Source organism: Centroberyx affinis, unplaced genomic scaffold, assembly GCF_046629955.1.
Source record: "Centroberyx affinis isolate AG114_WGS23_722 - 3 ecotype Tasmania unplaced genomic scaffold, CSIRO-AGI_Caff_v1 ptg000993l_1, whole genome shotgun sequence".
In the NCBI taxonomy this organism is placed as follows: Eukaryota; Metazoa; Chordata; class Actinopteri; order Beryciformes; family Berycidae; genus Centroberyx; species Centroberyx affinis.
This window is the reverse complement of record NW_027279558.1, coordinates 512,433-532,206: the sequence shown is the minus strand read 5'-3', so window position 1 is coordinate 532,206 and position 19,774 is coordinate 512,433. Positions and strand designations below refer to the sequence as shown.

At 40.3% G+C, this 19,774-nt stretch overlaps 1 protein-coding gene and 1 non-coding gene across 2 annotated transcripts; one reads left to right on the top strand and one right to left on the bottom strand.

The window, feature by feature from the left end:
* The first annotated feature begins 590 nt into the window (after positions 1-590).
* On the top strand, positions 591-13,105 carry LOC139646554 (guanine nucleotide-binding protein subunit beta-5b). Its single transcript, XM_071522456.1, has 12 exons — positions 591-716; positions 3,111-3,222; positions 4,112-4,248; positions 4,501-4,542; positions 5,237-5,313; positions 5,638-5,770; positions 9,500-9,643; positions 9,772-9,863; positions 10,240-10,288; positions 10,918-11,014; positions 11,455-11,621; positions 12,398-13,105. Exons 1-12 carry the CDS (start codon positions 591-593, stop codon positions 12,407-12,409), a joined length of 1,188 nt encoding a protein of 395 aa, XP_071378557.1. The 3' UTR covers positions 12,410-13,105.
* trnap-cgg (transfer RNA proline (anticodon CGG)) lies at positions 6,459-6,530 on the bottom strand. Its single transcript has one exon. It is a non-coding gene; the product is annotated as a tRNA-Pro (tRNA).
* Positions 13,106-19,774: the final 6,669 nt, after the last annotated feature.

Sequence of the window (19,774 nt, the reverse complement as noted above, 5' to 3'; positions counted from 1 at the left end):
TACATGACATGACTGTGTCCTGTAAGGGAGACCAATAGTCCGTAAGCTACTGGCAGGTATGTTGGAAAAGCTATAAGTTATAAACTCTTATTTAGACGAAAACAAGGCACTGCTTCATTGACAAGTACAGGACCGTCATCAAAATGTAGCTTTTTGTGATGAGTGGCGATATTCAGTTGTTATTGAACTTAATGTTTATCCTGTATCTCCTGTATACTGAGTGTGTACTGGATGTGTGTGGCTCCCAGAATAGCTGTGCTCCACTCCTCTCCTCTGGAGAAGGATCAGCCTGAAGTAGATTACCAACTGCTTATCTCCTGTAGAGTGTCACACACACACACACACACACACACACACTCACAGGCCAAGCGGTCACAGCCCAGTACGGAAATCAAAAAAGCCTCAGTCAAGACAAAAGAATCTCCCACATGTGGTTTAGCTGATAGTTTCCTCCATGCTGTGCAGAGTGTATGAGTGATAAAAACTGCATGACTTTGGTTAATTGGTGTGTATGCGTTTGTTTGCATGTATGTGTGTGTGTGTGTGTGTGTATGTGTTTTCCACAGGTGTGTTGGTGATCAGCTGCAGCCATGTGTGACCAGACGTTCATGGCCATTACCTTTGGCCCCTGCGACAGCTGCAGCAATGCGAGCCCTCTGATGAACATCTACATCAAGAGTGAGCCCATCAACTACTGCTCCTTCTGTGTGGAGATGGTACGGACCTGACTGACCTACAGAGTAACAGCAAGGTTCAGCATTCACAGCTGGACCTGTATGACCAAACGTCTGTCAATGTTCAGAGTGTCTGAAAAAAAAACAACAGTATTTTTCCTAGAATTTGATTTTTAAATCTAGCAAGGAACGATTTGATGGATCATTTCACACAGTCACTTCATATTCAAGAGCTTGAGCAAATGACTAATTGGGTTGGTGAATAGTTTGACCAAGTTGATTCAAAACAGGTAGCTGCAAAACCTAGGTCAATATTGTGCCTAAATGGTTTGGATAGGATCAAACTAAATCCATAGAAACACATACGAAACGCCAACAGTCCTGAGATTTCAGGTTCAAATCATGTACTGTACTGGGAGTATTCTTAATTCAGGCTCTTGTATTTTTCTATAGACATATTATACTTGTTGGCAGGGTGTGTTTCTATCTATTTGACCAGGATCAGACTAACATGTTGTAGGACATTGCACTGAACACGTGCAGATACGCTCATACAAGACACACACTCACTCACCAACACCTTTTGACATACAACTGTACTTACACTGCCAACATCTTCAGCCCTGCCTGGGCAGACGCCACGTGCCCACACACACACACACACACACACACACACAATGTCATGAGGAGAGATAAATGCATGCCAGGCCATCCTCCCTGGTGCCAGGCCATCCCCCCTGATCTGTGGTCCTTTGTCAACAGCTAGCCTGACACCTATCCTATCCTGCAGTGTCAATCCACTGTGTTAGACTGGAGGGTCTCAGTCCTCTTCAAAAACCCATCGGTCTATCAGCTGAATCCAGTGAGCCTGAGATCTGCTGCCACACAATAATCTTTCACAACACTCACTCTTTCACACTACCTTTATATTAGCCTAGATGATTATAGATGAAACTGTAATGACCCCCTGAGGGAAACTGGGCAGTTGCATAGGAAAGCAGTAATAGGCTACATCAAAGAAAAATAGACTATGAATAAGAATACAGCAAGTACCCAATAGCTGCAGTAGTAGGACCTATCAGTAGCAGCAGATCTTAGAAAGACAATGTCAACAATGTCAACACAACACAGACTATAAACAGATTTAGTTTAAAAAAAATACTTGGCCTACTAAGCTCAAAATTATAAGTTCATTGTTTTTATTTAAAATTGTAAATTTTAAATAAAAATGTTAAAGTGTTAGTTTTATTCACAGCTCTTTCCTTTAGAGAAATTGAAAGCACTTCAACATATCCTGTTGCAACCTTCCCCGGTCTCCCTTAAAGAAGTGTCCAGTGGCTTTGAGAGAGTAATACACAAGATATTATGTACAAAATATGCAAATATGCCAGTTATGGATCTTTTAGCAGATAATTTAGTGGCAAGCTCTGTTTTTGGATATACTTATGATATGTCAAATGAGAAAAAGAAACAAAGTGACTTCCTTTATGGTCCTAGGTCCTTCATTCCCTAGGTTTGAATACATTTTTCCACTTTGACTGACTAAACATGGCCACTGAGTACATTTTGAAGCAGTGCATGTTTTGTTTAAATTTGTAAGATTTGTAGATAAACACTGACTGTATTTGAGTTATGGTAGGAGCTGGAGGCTACAAAATGTTTCCCATCAACTATTTTCTGCCTTTTGAAAATCATCTGTGTGTGTGTTTGGTGTTGTTTGGTATATTAGGGTTTGGTGGAGTTGTGGAGAGGGAAGCAGTTTGTTGTGTTTGTCAGTACAATTTCAAATGAACACATTCAAAACATACTGGAGTTGTTGCTTTCTCTGACTGCTTCATTTTGTCACCATGTCTGTGATGTTTCTATTCTACCAGTTTCCCTTGAGTATTTTAGCATCTACTCCTTTATTGTCTATATTCACATTTTCAGTGCTTGTCTGAGCTCATATCCAGAGTTACAATGTTACAATAGTAGAATACATTTCAATCCCTAGATCATCAACATTACAAGAAACCAGTAGGTCAGAGCCACAGTACCTGTATGTAGTCATGCAAGTAAGAAATAGGCACTAGAGCAACATCCTAGTATTTTCAGTATATTGATATTAGTGGAAAAAAACCCATTATAAATTCAATATACTGAAACAGTCTGCTGATCAGCAGGTTCTACTGATCAATAGTGAGGTTTATTTGGGGTGAATGTGTAACGGAATTACAAAGAAGTGCAGGAGGGAGAGAGCGGGGGAGAGAGAGAGAGAGAGAGAGAGAGAGAGAGAGAGAGCAGCCGTGACGTCACCGCGGCAGCATCAGCTGCGCTCTAGGCGGAGAATCTCAACAAACATCGCACCGCCAACCGTCCCGTCTCCCGTTGTTTTTTCCCCCAATTTTCCCGTTTTTCCCATCCCCCCTTTTTTTAATCTGTTTTTTCCTCCCAAAGATGGCGTGTCAGGGGCTTCAGAAGGGAGAGAGCCTGGCGACGCTGAAGAACGAGAGCGACAGTCTGAAGAAGAAGCTGGAGGAGGAGCGGGCGAAGCTGCACGATGTGGAGCGTAAGTGTCCAGCATCAAAAACGCACACTAACTGTACCGTGTCACCGTGATACTGAAACACAGGGTCGGCACATCAACACGACAAACGGCGATGAGACACTTGACAGATGCAGTTCGCAGGCAGCCTGTTTCCGTGGCTGTGATTACTCAGAAGAGGAGCTCATTTTCATAATTTATGTTTTTTTGCACACAGCCTATGCATTTTTCAGTTAGGATGGAGGATGCACCGGGAGGGTCGTTCACACAGTGGGGGCCAGATGATTGGTGTTTTTCGATGGTGATGCACAGGAAATATATGATGTTGGGATGATTGATGATTTGGGATGGAGATTGTAAATATTGTAGATTGTAAATGTAAGTCCTCAAACGCCCTCGCCTCATAAACCTGTCTGAACTTCACCCTAACAGCTTTCATTACACCTCAGCATTAAATATAGCAGAGTCATGCTTTCAATTATTGACTTCATGCGTTAAGTGTGGCATGCTCTGCTCTCTGGTGGTTACCAGACTTATTTTATGGGGACCCAAATATTGAAAAGATGTTTTCAGAGACCCCAACTCATTGTTGCATGCTATTTTATAGGTTTACAAAAGGAAATACCCCTTGGTTTTGGCTCCTAATCTACTATCATATAGTATGTTACTTATACGAAGTACAAAAAATTAGTTAACCAGTCAAAGGCCTTTATGTTGATGCAACCAGTTTTTCAGAATAAATTGGATGCCTATTTTAATCTTCCTGAGATGCAACTCTGTCTTTAGCTACAGCACTCACATATGCCTACTTAGATCTTAACTAGATCTTAACCTCTGTGTGTGTATGTATCTGTGTGCATGTGTGTGTGTGTGTGTGTGTGTGTGTGTGTGTGTGTGTGTGTGCGTGTCCTAGTGCACCAGGTGGCTGAAAAGATTGAGGTGTTGGGTGCTCTCTCCATGAAGACCAGACGCACACTGAAGGGCCATGGGAACAAGGTGCTGTGTATGGACTGGTGTAAAGACAAGCGCCGTCTGGTCAGCTCTTCACAGGTACACACACACACACACACACACACACACACACACACTCACACTCACACAGATGCAATATGTACAGTATATGAAGAGAGATCTAGTAATGTTTGGCTTTGTGTTTGGCTTTTTAACTCGTGTTAAAGTTTCTTATTGGACACTACATACAGTATATGATTTCTGTACAGCAGGACACGTTAATGTTTTTTTTTTAATATATATATATATATGTATTACTTCTGTGTGATGCTGATTTTTTCTCTCATCTAGGATGGAAAAGTGATCGTTTGGGATGGTTTCACCCTCAACAAGGTGAGTAAAGATCTGTGTTGTGCTTTTGTGCACATTTAAAAGAATGTGAATTCTTGTCAATAATGAATGACTATAAATGAACGGGTTGATTTCAAAATGCAATAGATCAATTTTGAAAAAAAATGTCTATCTAATATTTATGATTCACTGTTTCAAAAGTCTAGATCAGTAAGAAATTTGCCAGCAAAGGTCTGAAGATACATAATGATTTAAATAATCTGATATTCACTCTCATGGCAGCAGTTATATAAGGCTAAGTGCCAGTTTTTTTTTCTAACGGTGGATACTGCAGCTCGTTTTGGAGTGAATCTGTTCTGTCCTCCATACCATATGTGCTTCTGTTGAGTGGGAGGGCCGGCCATCTTCTGCTCCTCTGCTGCTCCGAGGGAGAGGGCGGGACAGGGCCACATATGCCTGGAAAGAGGAAACTAAAGATTATCTATCCATCAGTACACTGTAATGACAGTGTGAGTGTGTGTGTGTGTGTGTGTGTGTGTGTGCGTGTGCGTGTGTGTCAGAGTGCACTTTAATGACAGCCTGGTTTCGCTCCCACACTAATCTTGTCTCTTGGTAGAGCAGACTTAACCACACTAAAAGCAACCTTCATTAAGACTCACCACATCCAGGTTCACTGCAGCACTGTGTGTGTGTGTGTGTGTGTGTGTGTGTGTGTGTGTGTGTGTGTGTGTTCCAGGAGCATGCTGTCACCATGCCATGTACGTGGGTCATGGCATGTGCTTATGCCCCTTCAGGCTGTGCTGTAGCATGCGGGTGAGTACAGAGGAATTCTCTTTTTTCAGCACAGATTTAATTGAGTGGCATTCTTTCTAATTGTCAAAAATCAACTCCTCTCCTTGTTTATTTTAACAACTTCACACTAAAGTGAGCTATCCATTATTGGAAAAATGTTGACTCCTCGCTAGTCACAAGCCTAACCTCTTGGTTATATCCAACCCCTAGATCATACATAATAATCACTTTGAAACACTGAATAATGAATATCTGGTCCATTTTTCCCCTCCAAAATGGATATATAGGGTTGTGGAATGAAACCCTTCCTTTGACCTCTGACCCTTCTGTCCCATCCAACAACAGCGGATTGGATAACAAGTGCTCGGTCTATCCGCTGTCACTGGACAAGAACGAGAACCTGGCTGCTAAGAAGAAGTCGGTCGCCATGCACACCAACTACCTATCAGGATGCAGCTTCACCAACTCAGACATGCAGGTGAGCGCCTCGATTTCTTGGTTTAATGCCCAATCTGAAAATGGAAATAAAGGCCCAATCAGAAATTCCTTTATGGTCCTAGGTCCTTCATTCCCTAGGTTTGAATACATTTTTCCACTTTGACTGACTAAACATGGCCACTGAGTACATTTTGAAGCAGTGCATGTTTTGTTTAAATTTGTAAGATTTGTAGATAAACACTGACTGTATTTGAGTTATGGTAGGAGCTGGAGGCTACAAAATGTTTCCCATCAACTATTTTCTGCCTTTTGAAAATCATTTGTGTGTGTGTTTGGTGTTGTTTGGTATATTAGGGTTTGGTGGAGTTGTGGAGAGGGAAGCAGTTTGTTGTGTTTGTCAGTACAATTTCAAATGAACACATTCAAAACATACTGGAGTTGTTGCTTTCTCTGACTGCTTCATTTTGTCACCATGTCTGTGATGTTTCTATTCTACCAGTTTCCCTTGAGTATTTTAGCGTCTACTCCTTTATTGTCTATATTCACATTTTCAGTGCTTGTGTGATGCTCATATCCAGAGTTACAATGTTACAATACATTTCAATCCCTAGATCACCAACATTATATATATATATATATATTACAAGAAACCAGTAGGTCAGAGCCACAGTACCTGTATGTAGAAAGAAGAAGAAATAGGCACTAGAGCACTAGAGTTTCTGCCTTCAGGGCTCGTCCGGGATTTGAACCTGGGACCTCTCACACCCGAAGTGAGAATCATACCGCTAGACCAACGAGCCACTCACATTCACTAATGTAACATCCTAGTATTTTCAGTATATTGATATTAGTGAAAAAAAAAAACATTATAAATTCAATATACTGAAACAGTCTGCTGATCAGCAGGTTCTACTGATCAATAGATACTGCCTGGAGAAATACGTTAATGGTTAGATTCCCCAGGGAGCTTGTAACATGATATTAGAGGCTCTGAGATGATTTAACTCATGCATTACGTTTATGTTTACATTACATTATAGTCGTTTAGCTGATGCCTTTATCCAGAGTGTAGAGAGAGAAGTGGGAAGAGGTGCAAAAGTGCAAGAGAGTGCAAAATATATATTCTTATCATGCAAATCTTTTACAGATTTTACAGTTTTATAATAAACAATCCGCAGCTTCTATAGTTTCTGATCTTGCTTTAAAAGATGAAATAACCATTAGGCGTTGCAGTCCATCTTTCTTTGGCTGTGTCAGAGGATTATGACTCGGCATCCTTTTGGGCCGCAAAAGAGAGTTAAAATACTGGAGAGAGGAAAGAACGAAGGAAGGGGACAGGAAATCAGAGAAAAGGAGGACAGGACTGGAATGGAGTGAGATATTGAGCTTTAATAATTTACTACAGTCTGGCTCTCAGCAAGGCAGAGGAGCAGAATTGGGGGAAGAGGAGGAAGAGGAAGAGATGTGAGATGGATGGCAGGGGGAGGAGGGGGGAGAGAGGAGAAGAGGAGGGAGAGTGATGGTCCTCCATTCTGGGTGTATTAATAGACACTGAGTGGCCTTTATCTAGGAAAGAGTGGAGCACACTGACCACAGGGCAAAGCATTTAACGCATAGACACACACACACACACACACACACATTTTCTATCTCACAAACACATACATGCACATGACACATGCATGGACACACTGGCACGCACAGCTGTCTTTATGCCAGTAAAACAGGCCTTGAAGCGCAGAGGTCTTTATCAGAAAGTGTTTACCATTCATATTTAGTGTAGAAATACCAGAAAGACCGGTTCCAAAGGGCGGCACATATTCAACCGGCCTAAAAATCTACCAGGAGAGACAGAACGACCTGCAGTCACTGTGTTGCTGCCAGTATTAACTCATTTGTGTGTTTGACTGTGTGTGGCCAACTGGTAGCAACATTCAAGAGCAGCAGTGTTTTTCAGCTGGCGGGTCATGACGCAAAAGTGGGTCATGAGGCATTCTCACATGGTAGCGGGCAAAGAGTTTAGATGGGGGATCACTGTGTTATCTAATGGACTCCCAGCAAGTATTTAACGTACAGCGATATGAAGGAGGTGGCAGGGTGCAACAGCAACCCAAACAACACATTATTATATTATTACATTCTATTATTTTATAGCATGGCAAAACTTCAGATTAAAACAGCTTCGGAAAACAGTTGTGTGTTGATATTAGTAAGATTTATAGATCCCAATTTCATAAAACAATGCAGGTATCTGCTACAGATGAATACGGATGTCGTCTCATTTTTTACTTTGCCACTATATTTACATATATTTCAATGTCGGTGGAGGCCTTAGGATCAACATCTATTCAAAGTCAAAATGTTTGCAGGGCTGGGTGTTGACTTTATTTGGCATGGTAATATTTGAGTTCATGAGCAAAATCAGTAGAGAACGACAATATTGTGTGACAATTATGGTGTGGCTTACTGATAATTACATCCATATAGAAACTGGAGCTGCCTCTCAGCCCAGGGAGGATGTGGTGTGTGTCCCGAGGTCATCCAACAGACAAGCTCTAATGCACCAGCCAGCAGCGCTCACCGACGCCTGAACGTGTCTCCGAAGTGCCCATAATGTGTTTTCATCAGTGGAGTTGCTGACATTTTGTGTGCATGTGTGTGTTTCCACGTCACATACATGCGAGCGTGAGTTCTCTCTGTCAGTGGAGGTGCTGCCCTTTGGCTTTTTATTTGTGTGTATTTGAGCGTGACTGAGTACGTGTGTCTGCCTTGTATGTGTGTGTGTGTGTGTGTTTGTGTGTGTATACATAAACAAGGATCATAGTGCCATTAACCATATGATAGAGTGGAGATCTACAGAAGCTCTCTATCCCTGCACTCTGTTAAAAGGAAAAACAGACTGTCAGGAGTTTTCATTAGACCTTTATGGCACCTAGAATCAATACAGGAAGCAGAGTTACTGCATCTACAGACAGCTTTTTTCTTACATCTGGTTCTCTGTCGGTGTGGTGAGACAGATCAGTGTCCATATAAAGAAGGAGAAGAAGGTTCTTTCTTTGCGTGGAGTATTTCAAACATTTGGGTCTGAAAATAGAATTCAGAAGCAACCTAAATTTCTAAAATAAAAATCGTGAACCAAACTAGATTTTTCATGCATTGTGTAGGCGTATATAACAAAATATAGATCTTTCCATGGCCCACCTCTATGCCAGTCTTTGAAACCCCTGATGCTGATGATCCCAGGATCCATCAGGGTCCAACACACAGTGCCTTTTCAAACAAGATTCAGCCTCGTTTTGTCAGCTGGTTCGACCCCTAAGCCCAACCAGACAGGAGTTTCCAGTAGAATATGTACGGACGGTCCCTCTGTGACCTGCTCTTCCTCCTGTCCACCAGCAGAGAGCAGCATCACAAGTGCCTCATCCAGTTCCTATATAGTTGACTGGTCTCTTCGGTGCATGAGTGTATTAGGGATGGTTATGGGGGATTCCCAGATAACTAGGGTACTAGTATGTTTTTAAAGAGACCCTTTAATATTTGTCTTAAGTGAACTGTACAGAATTTAAAGTGCTTACACTGGCTGTCTAACTTTGCCCTCTTCTTCACAAGACACTGTGATTCTTTAAAAAAAAATCCCCCAGCTGGGCTGAAAAGAGCTTTATGGTTTCATATCTTTCATGTGTTTGTGTTTTTGTGTGCGTGTATGTGTTCTGTGTATGCACCCATGTATGTGTGTGTGTGTGTGTGTGGGCGTGTGTGTGTTTGTTAGCTCCTGACATCAAGCGGTGATGGCACATGTGCCTTGTGGGATGTGGAGAGCGGGCAGCTGCTGCAGAGTTTCCACGGTCACACAGCTGATGTTTTGTCCCTGGACCTCGCCCCGTCTGAGACTGGAAACACCTTCGTCTCTGGGGTGAGTGTGTGTGTGTACGTGTGTGTGCGTGTATTTATCTATCATCCTGTTCATGCTGCATTATTGTCTCTTGTTTGAGTATGCTTCCTAATGTGTGTGTACATGTGTGTGTGTGTGTGTGTTATCAGGGCTGTGATAAGAAGGCCAACGTGTGGGACATGCGCTCTGGGCAGAACGTCCAGTCCTTCGAGACCCACGAGTCTGACATCAACTGTGTAAAGTGAGTCCGGTTCTCGTGATAAACCACAAGTCTTTCCATGGTTCTCTTCTTCCTCTTTAAAAAGAAATCATTTATGAGGATTTGCTTGACAGAGACAACATGTAAAAACTGCTATTTATGATTTCCACCCAAAGAGGAAGAACAATACGGAATGAAACTAAGTATGTTACCCACACATTTCTCTAAACATTTTTAATGAAGAAAGGACTTCAGTGCACTTAGATCAAATGCAGCTTTTGGTCTGGTTGACCTTTAAATTAAATTTAAAGGTCAATTTTAAAGGTCAATTTAAAGGTAAAAACTTTAAATTGATAAAATCTAATTGGCCAAAGACAGAGATAACAGAGAAAACCTGTTTTTGTTTTGACTGATTCAGGTACTACCCCAGTGGAGATGCGTTTGCCTCTGGCTCCGACGACGCCACAGTAAGTCACTTCATACTGTTCCTCCAGCTGACCTGCTTATCTGAGGGTGATGATGTGTCTGCTGCTCCTGTCAATATGTTTCCTGTGCATCAACAGAGAGCATTAGATTGTTTTTCAAAGGTTCATGCCTGCGGGCAAAAAGTAATATTGATTTGAATGATTTTGCTATCGTAATTTGGTGGCAGGGGTCAAAGATCACAGCCTTCCCTCATGGGATTACTTGACATTTTTGAACTCTAGGCTTTAGTCATTTTTCTAAACAAGACACATTGTTATAGAAAAGTTTCTGCACTGGTATTCTGTCAGCAGAAAATCTGTCACTTTAAGGGAAATAATAATATAGGGGCTCTAAACATAGCTTGTTGAAATCAGTGCAAGTGCCAACCATAGAAAAACATTACCATCATTACCAGACATTACCAATGTCAAGATATTATCACTTTATTGACCTCAGAACATCTTCTGCCAGTTGAGAAATTGAGCTGATTTTAATAATAATTTTAATTTTAATATTGTCTTAAATGTAACTTGTGTGTGTGTGTGCATATATGCATGTGTGTGCACATTTGTGTGCATGTATACTTTCTTGTATGCATGCCCATATATTGTTGTGTGTGTTTGTGTCTCAGTGCCGTCTGTTTGACCTGCGGGCCGACCGCGAGGTGGCCGTCTACCAGAAGGACAGCATCATCTTTGGCGCTTCCAGTGTGGACTTCTCTCTGAGCGGTAAGGTGTTTGTGATGCAAACGTCATCATATCAAATGTATGGCATCAAATAAATAATTTTGACTTGACTGAGGGCCCAGAAAATGCTGAACTTGTTATTCAAATAAAGCATACTCTAAGGATTCTGTGACCTCTTTTGTCTCTGAAACTATGAACTTGGAAAAACACGTGACGGTTTGGACAGTTGTCATTGTCTCCCATGTGTATGAAATACTTATCAGCATCAATGAGGAAAGTCAACCAGCTTTTACACAATTCCAAAAAAGTCAACTTTTTCTTAGAGATCCAAGGATTCTTCAAGACACTGAGAACATTTTTAGCAATATTGGACAGTATCATACAATGTCAACCACTCCTTTGTCCCTGCTTTCCTTTATTCCAATATTCCCCTCCTCTCCTCTCATGTTTCCTCTCTCTCTCTTGCCTTCTCCCACCTCCAGGGCGGCTGCTTTTCGGCGGCTACAATGACTACACCATAAATGTATGGGACGTGTTGAAGGGGACTCGCGTCTCCATCCTGTTTGGCCATGAGAACCGCGTCAGCACCGTCAGAGTGTCACCTGATGGCACAGCGCTCTGCTCGGCCTCCTGGGACAACACCCTACGGGTGAGCAGGGTTGTAATTAGACAAGACGGCTTCAGCTTGTCGCGGCTATTCGTTTGTACTGACTGACACTTCTTCAGTCCAGTGTAAATAAGTGTAAATCCATCTTGACAATATGTGATGTAGGTACAAGCAAAAACAGGTTCTGATATGATGCCTTCCTCCTTGGGTATATAATAAATAAATAAATATATATATATATAATTAAATGTCACTCAAAAACGGTTTGTGCAGCCAATGCTGGATTTACTAAATTGATTTTGAGATTAAAATTGAGCTTTTGAGGCACTTGTACTGTGTAGAACTGTTCAAATTTTCAGTAAAAAGGTTTAAAAAGGTTAAGATTTAAACCATTTTTGTTCAAATAGGCCAATGAGAATATATGTTTGGATCAATTAAATCAATGTTAAGGATAAATTAGAATATGCTTAGAGAATGGTCTGACAATTGCTTTCCAGTGAGTTAGGTTGGGCTACTCTCCTGTGATTGGATGAAGTATGGACAGAGTCTAAAACGTTTTGAGAGAAGGTGACCAAAAGATGCAGCTAGCTGTGTTTTAATGGCGAAAATGTGTTTTCTTTACATACATTTGCTTTTTCATATAAGGAAGGTATGTTGAGGCTGTTTGGGCTGCAGGTTTTTGTTCTCCAGGCTTTTGTTGAGGTGTAGGTGCTAACTCTTGCTTCAATACATGGTGCTACATACAACATTGCAGCTGCAGTTTTCATCCTCATGATTCTCCTGCTTCACGCTGTCTGCTCTCTTCATCTCTCATGCAGATTTGGGCTTAGAGCTCACAGCACCGTTGTGATCCAGAGCCGAGGATTTGGGTCCAAGATGGCACCAGAATACTGTGACTGCCAACACAGAACATCCCTGGCTGAAATTAACACTACTGCAGGAGTGTGTTCATACCACCATTCAGTCTGACACACACACACACACACACACACACACACACGCACACACACACAAGCACAAAAACCTAGCTCACCTAAGTCATTATATCCTAACGATGTAGGTTTGACACCAGTATCACAGGGAAAGTGTTAATTTGAACAGACAGTTGTTCATCAAGTTTGTATTCCTTAACTTTGTTATTTATAGCTGATATTGTATTATTATGTTAGAATAAGTGTTATTGATGATATGGTGCATAATAATAGCCAGTGTAAAGAGTCCAGATGACCACTAGCATTCAGCCACCCCTCTGTAATGTAGACCTGTGGACAATGTTGCTGATTGTCTTGTACATTATGTACATTACTCCACTGCCACTTTACTGCTCACTCTCCCCTACAGACTGTTATTAGAAGACAAACAGTGTGACCGGCCCATTTGTCCAGAGAACTAGCTCCACATGCTGTTATCACCGCTCTGCCACTCTGTCATAGGTTATGTCCCAGTTATCCAAAGAAAGCAAGGCAACTTTCAATGTAACCACAGATTTTCCTTTTTTCAGATTTCTTTAATCGTCATCCCAAGTCAAGTCCTTGTAAGAAAAATAAATATTTGAAATAATGTTTTTTTTGCTTCTTGTATTATGTTTCATTGTTTCTGTAATGTGTCTTCTCTTCTGTTCTCTGGTAGTTACATGTTGGTGGCCTCATATGCACGGTATAGCAGGTGGGGCTGTAACTAAAACCTGGTTATTTATTTGCCAAAATAGATAAAAACAACTTGGACGTGTTTCTCCATGAACAAATACAGTTGGATGTCAGAAATTAAGTAAACACTCCCTTTTTAACTGCTACACAGACCGCGTTCAACGAATCAAGATTGACCAAGATCCAATTCCCAACGGCTGAAATGTGTGTTCCTCCTATTCTGTGAAAGGGAGAAATGTAAATAGCCTGAAACACACTGATTCTATTAATGTGGCCTTGTGGTTTACTAGACAGACTGGAGGGTTTGAAGCCTGGCGTGTTTCCTTGATGAATTATCTTTGAGCAACACAGTGAAGGAATGAATGAATACATGTGTCTGACATGCAAGGAAAACAAATTCACTGGTATTATGTAATATGGCAATCAGCCGCCCCAAAAAGTATACATATATTGCCTTTACATTGCCGTTGTAAAAACATTCAAAATATATTCTTAGTAAGATATCCAAAGGAAAACTCTTTGGGTATCCTGGATTTTATTTTAAACGTTATAAAGGCTGACTCAGTCTTGTACTGTATGTACTTCAATCACACTTGTTTAGTTACACTTACTGCCCACCAGGGGGCGCTGCACAGGATCACTTCTTCATCAGGGCTGTCAAAGTGTCCCTCTATTCTAAGTATGTAGGTACTTGTTTGGGAGACAGGAGTGGTGTGGGATGTATACAAATCCTTTAATTGACTTGAGTAGGCTCCAAACACCCTGGTGGAGTAGCAGGTTTCTAGTCTGTGCTAACAATAAGAGTTCCATTAAAAAATGAAAGTAAAACCATTTGATATGAAATGTACTAACATCCAAAGTACATGTTCAGTAATAAAGACGTTGTCCAGCACTTGAGGTTAAGTAGATCCCATTACGTAACACTAGAGTTTATGAACGTGTGTTACATTGGTGTTTGTCCAATATTCAAAATCTCTGTCCTCAAAGCAGTATTGATTTGTTTTTTGTGTTTCTGACATGTTTTTTTTTTTTAACTGTGGTCAAAGATCAGCCCTCCTCATCCACATCATCACTGTATCTCCGTGAGAGCATCCTCCCAGTGTTGAGTGTATTTATGAACCTTATTTTATATCATTACTGCACTATGGCGACAGGCATGAACACCGATGATGACCTGCCACGTGTATGATGATGTGAGCGTGTCGTGTATGTGTGTGTTCATAGTTTATTACCGGAATAGGTGTTGTGTGCCTGTATGTGTGTGTGTGTGTGTACATGCCATTTGTCTGACCTGTGTGTATCGGTGAGGTGTCCATCTCTACATGAATGACAACATCATCCTTGTTGCTTCCACTGTGGACTTCCTCTAAGTGATAAGGGCCTGGGAATACAAACAGCACCTCTTATTCAACACACTGTTCCTTCATCATACAAATACATCCAAAACACACTCCTGTCACTCTTTTAAATAACCCATGACAGTTGGGACTGTGACAGGAAATCTTTTAGTTTTTTGTGGTTCACTTGTGAAATTTGTTTTTCAGATGATCAGATTGATGATCAGAGCAATGCTATCAGCCTGTCTTTATGCCTATTACAAAGTTATTAACTCTTACATTTTACCATCTGCTGACAGCTGAAAAGGTCTTATATGACATGGTTGCCATAATGAAAGAAAAAACAACAAAATAGATGTTAAGATTCAGTTCACAATCTATCAATCTTTTTCCGCTTATTCCCACTTCTCTGACAGAGTAATATCATTTGAAGTGTTTCACTCCAAAATATATGTCTATATATCAGATATATACATGATATCAACCACCAAAAAAGTAAATAAATACATAAAAAATAAGCTTAGCCTTATATAAGTGTTGACATAAAAATAAAACTCACTGAAGAATATTATTTTGATAGATGAGATTGTCCTGAGCCATAAATTTGAGATATGTTATTTTTAATTGATAGGTTTCATTTTGAAATAAAACCCTTGTTATTTTGCGCATTTGCCCACTTTTGCTGCAGTGTGAAGTTGTTCTCTGTGGTTTTTGTTTCACACTTCCTCTCTCTCTGTGATGATGTCATGGTCTGTGGTCTTAAATGGAACTTGTTCTTCAATGGAACTCAACACATTTATATATAGGCTACCACACACGGTGATGTAGTTGAAGAGGTGGGTAAACTATACAACTTCCAGTCCAGCGATCACTATGAGGCAAACAACTAAAATATAAACAATAATCAATTATATTTTCAGAAAAGCATTCATTCATGTTTTTTTTTTTCCTTAAAAGACCCTATCTTCATATAACTTACATCAGTAGAATACTACTTATTATCACCATAAAGATTCAAAAATCATAAAGATTTATGTCAGGATCAAAAGGAGACTAAACTACTCTGAAAATAAACGGTGGGTAAACTGGGTTTCGGTGGGTTTACCCTCCACTACATCCCTGCTGACATGATGGCTTCTAGTTGTCTTTTTTTTTTTGTCTAATTCTGTTGGCGTAAGTCCCCTCAATTATCACATGATTTTCGTGTCTGTGACGAAATACTCAAGGGATAATGTAGGTTTTTTTGTACAAAGATTAAAATTCATTGAACCTAAAAAAAAATATCACATGCTTAGACAGGAGGGAAACTTGAATGAGAGTGGGAACTGACATTGTTCCATCGAAACCAAGACTTTACTGAGTATTAACATGTAACTGTATGAGTGCACAATCAGCAGTGCCACAGGCCAAACATGAGTCATATTTCTAAATTCTCTGTGTTGCTGGAATCGGACATTTCACGCTTCCCCTCCTTTGCCTCTCCCTATGCTTTATTTATTCCAACAGGCCAAGGCTGAAATGCTGCAGATCCAAAGACAACTAAAACTAATCAGAGAGAGGGAGAGAGAGAGAGAGAGAAAGAGAGAGAGAGAGAGAGAGAGAGAGAGAGAGAGAGAGAGAGAGAGAGAGGGAGGGATGTAGTGGGGGGTAAACCCACAGAAACCCAGTTTACCCAACTTTTTACATGCAGAATAGAGTTTTCCAATGTTTTTGGGGCCTGACAGAAATCTTTATGATATAAATTCATTGTATACATCAGAGTAAATAGTATCAAACTGATGTAAGCTATACAAGTCATACATATATAGTATGATATAGGATATAGGAAAAAACAGAATAGGAAAAAATAAATATCTTGATGCTTTTCTGTAAATATATACAGTACATATTTTCTCTCTTAGTGGTTGTTTGCCCAATGGTGATCACCGACTGAAGGTCATAATTTACAAACCTTTTTCCTTACATCAATGAAGAAAGGGGATGGGAACAGTGAGAGAAAGACAGAGGGAAATGCCAAGACAGAGAAGAGGGTGCTGTGGAGCGGAAGACAGAAAGAGAAAAGGGACCGAGGAAGGGGAATTGAGAAAGATTACCACCAAAAGAAAGTGACATCCCCAATGACACTCAACGAAAAACGACGAACGAAAAAGTACCCATAATATGCCATGACACACCACATTACAATGTTTTGCTTTCACCTACACTCACGGGATTACCACAACCATGTGTTCTCTGTGCATTTCACTTCTTCGTGGTGATCTATAGACCGTATCTCTGCCATACAGAGGTTGGCTCAGCGCTGGCGTCACGTGCCCTGAGAGCAGCAGGGTGTTGGCAGAGTCCTGGGACTGCCAGCCAGCTGGGTGGTGACTGTAACTGTAAATCCTAAGATGACTGGTTCTCAGCCTCCTCAGAGCTGCGGCGAGACATGCAAATCCACAGCTACGCCAAGCTATTGTGTGTTTGGATGTGTCCCATGAAGACCAAATGTGTGATATTATGGCAGATGCAAATACGTGGTGGACAAGAGCCAAAATAAATTAACCTGGAGGGAATATGTGTGAGAGTATTAAATTTAGGTTTAATGAAGTTGTTTGTTGTACCACACCTCAGCCCACCCCACTCCTGCTGTGAACCTTGCTTTAGTTTAACAAAAGGATATTTACATAAATTAATTAACTGCAATCAACTGAGGATACATTGCTAAAAGTGTGATTACAGTTATTTTTTCAGGGGTAATGCCAGTTAGGAATGGCTGGCCCTGGCTGTAACACACAATACTTACAGGAGAGTGTAATTTACCCAAATTGTTACCGTGATTACTCCATTTATATTATTATTTTAACACTGCTGTTATTGATGATATTACACAAAACAAAAGACTTTGTAAAGCGCCTAAATGAATGAAGTTCAGACTCCCCCAAGAGCATTAGAGTATTATGCACATTTTGTGAGCCTTTACATCTGGCAGTAAACCATTTGTATATGAATTTTGTTCAGAATGTGATTGTAAGAGGTGTGTCTATAGCCTATAGACACACCTCTTACAATCGCATTATATAGACAAGGCAGGGCAAACTTTATTTATATAGCACATTTCATACACAAGGCAAATACAATGTGCTTCACATAAAACAGAAAAAATACATAAAATGACATTAAAAACGAAAGAAAGAAAGATATTGAGCAGTCACTCTCACACTGGTGACACCTCTGATCAGCCAGTATAACTTCTCTGAGAGTGACTCCCTCAATTTTTCCTCTCAAAAGGAAATCAATTTAGATGAGATCTTGAAGGATTCTTCGAAGGATTCTTCGAAGGAGCCTAGAGTCTTTCCAGTGGTCTTACCCCACCCTATAGGCAGGCCCCACAGCCCCTATAGGACTTGTAAATGTTCCTTTAGAACATTCAACACTCAATTCTCAATACAGGTTTGAGGATCCTGTCAGAGCGGATAAACTACTCACCAGAGTTCCTCTAGACTCCCGTTGGGATCCTGTTCGTGACGCCAACTGATGAATAATTTTGTATAAAATAGGTAAGTACATAAAAGAAAGAAAATAAATAAATAAAGATAACACCTGTTACATCTACATACAGATGATTTAGCAGAAGGCCACAGAGAAAAGGAATGTTTTGAGCTGACTTTTAAAAGAGCTGACAGTGGGAGCACATCTCAGTTCTTCTGGAAGTTTATTCCAGTAATTTGGAGCATAAACGCAGCTTCACCTGATTTAGTTTTCACCCTGGGAACAACTAACAGACCGGTTCCAGATGACCTCAGAGGTCTGGGTGGCTCATATCCTAAGAGCAGGTAAGAAATGTATTTTGGAGCTAAGCCATTTAGCGCTTTATAGACAAGCAGCAGAAGAGATATATAGAGCTGATGTCCTAGTGGAAGCATGCAGAGGTTGAATAAAAGAGGGCCAAGGATTGAGCCATACTGTCATACTGACCCTTTCAGAGACAAAGTCACCGATAGACACAAAGTAGTTCCTGCCTTGCAGGTAGGTCTTGAACCAATTTAAGACCGGGCCAGAGAGTCCAACACAATTTTCTAGTCTATCTAATAATATTGTGTGATCGACAGTGTCAAATGCAGCACTAAGATCCAGAAGTACAAGGATAGAAAGCTTGTCTGAATCTGTGTTCATAAGAAGATCATTCACAACTCTAATAAGGGCTGTCTCAGTAGCCTACTATGATGGGGTCTAAATCCGGATTGGAAATGGTTAAAGTGGGCATTTGAAATTAAATAGTTGTTGAGCTGGTTGAAGACAATTTTTTCCAGGATCTTACTAATAAAAGGGAGATTGGAAATAGGTCTGTAATTACTTATCACAGAGGCATCCAGGCAACTCTTCTTTAACAGAGGCTTAATAACAGCAGTTTTCAAAGCATTTGGGAAAACACCACATTTGGGAAATTTGCAATAGCTCATTCGCCAAACAGCTAAAAACATTTTTAAAAAAGCTTGTGGGCAGAGGGTCAAGGCAGCAGGTGGACGACTTAAGCTGTTGTATAGTGTCATCAAGTGTTGTGTAGTCAATAGCAGTAAAATTTGCCATATTAGCCTACTTATATTATTTATGCGTGAAGGAAATGGAGGCATAACCTTCCTGTTAGACATGGAAGCACTGATAGTTTGTCTGATACTCACAATCCTGTCACTGAAAAAGGCGGCAAATTCATTACATTTAGCAGTAGAAAGAAGCTCTGGGGCAATTGATGCTGGGGGATTTATCAGTCTATCAACAGTAGTAAAAGGTGTACGTGCATTGTTTGTATTTTCACTAATGATCTTGGCAAAAAGATCATTAGTGAAAATCATCATATATCATCATCAAATCATCACGATTTGATCAAATCATCAAATCATCATCATATAAATAATATAATAATATTATATAATATTATATACAATATTATATAATAATATGAATATTGTATTTATACATTTACTTGTTATCCATAGATCAAGACAACTTTCACTGTAACCACAATTTTATCATGTGATTACATTTACTTTAAACCCACACATAGACCAAGCCAATTCATTGCAAGAAATAATTTATAGCAACGAGTTTTCTGGAAATTTGATTGGGTGACGAGCTTTATGATGATGATGATAAAAAATAAACAAAGAAGATTACGTTTTGAATTTAATTTATTGCTGTTGGTGTAGTCTATCTTCTGCTTTCCACTTGCATA

Excerpts from the sequence above, each read along its gene's own strand:
- LOC139646554 (XM_071522456.1), top strand. The coding sequence starts at position 591 with ATGTGTGACCAGACGTTCATGGCCATTACCTTTGGCCCCTGCGACAGC. Across the intron at positions 4,543-5,236 it reads ATGGTTTCACCCTCAACAAG|GAGCATGCTGTCACCATGCC; the intron begins GTGAGTAAAGAT and ends TGTGTGTTCCAG. Across the intron at positions 5,314-5,637 it reads GGCTGTGCTGTAGCATGCGG|CGGATTGGATAACAAGTGCT; the intron begins GTGAGTACAGAG and ends ATCCAACAACAG.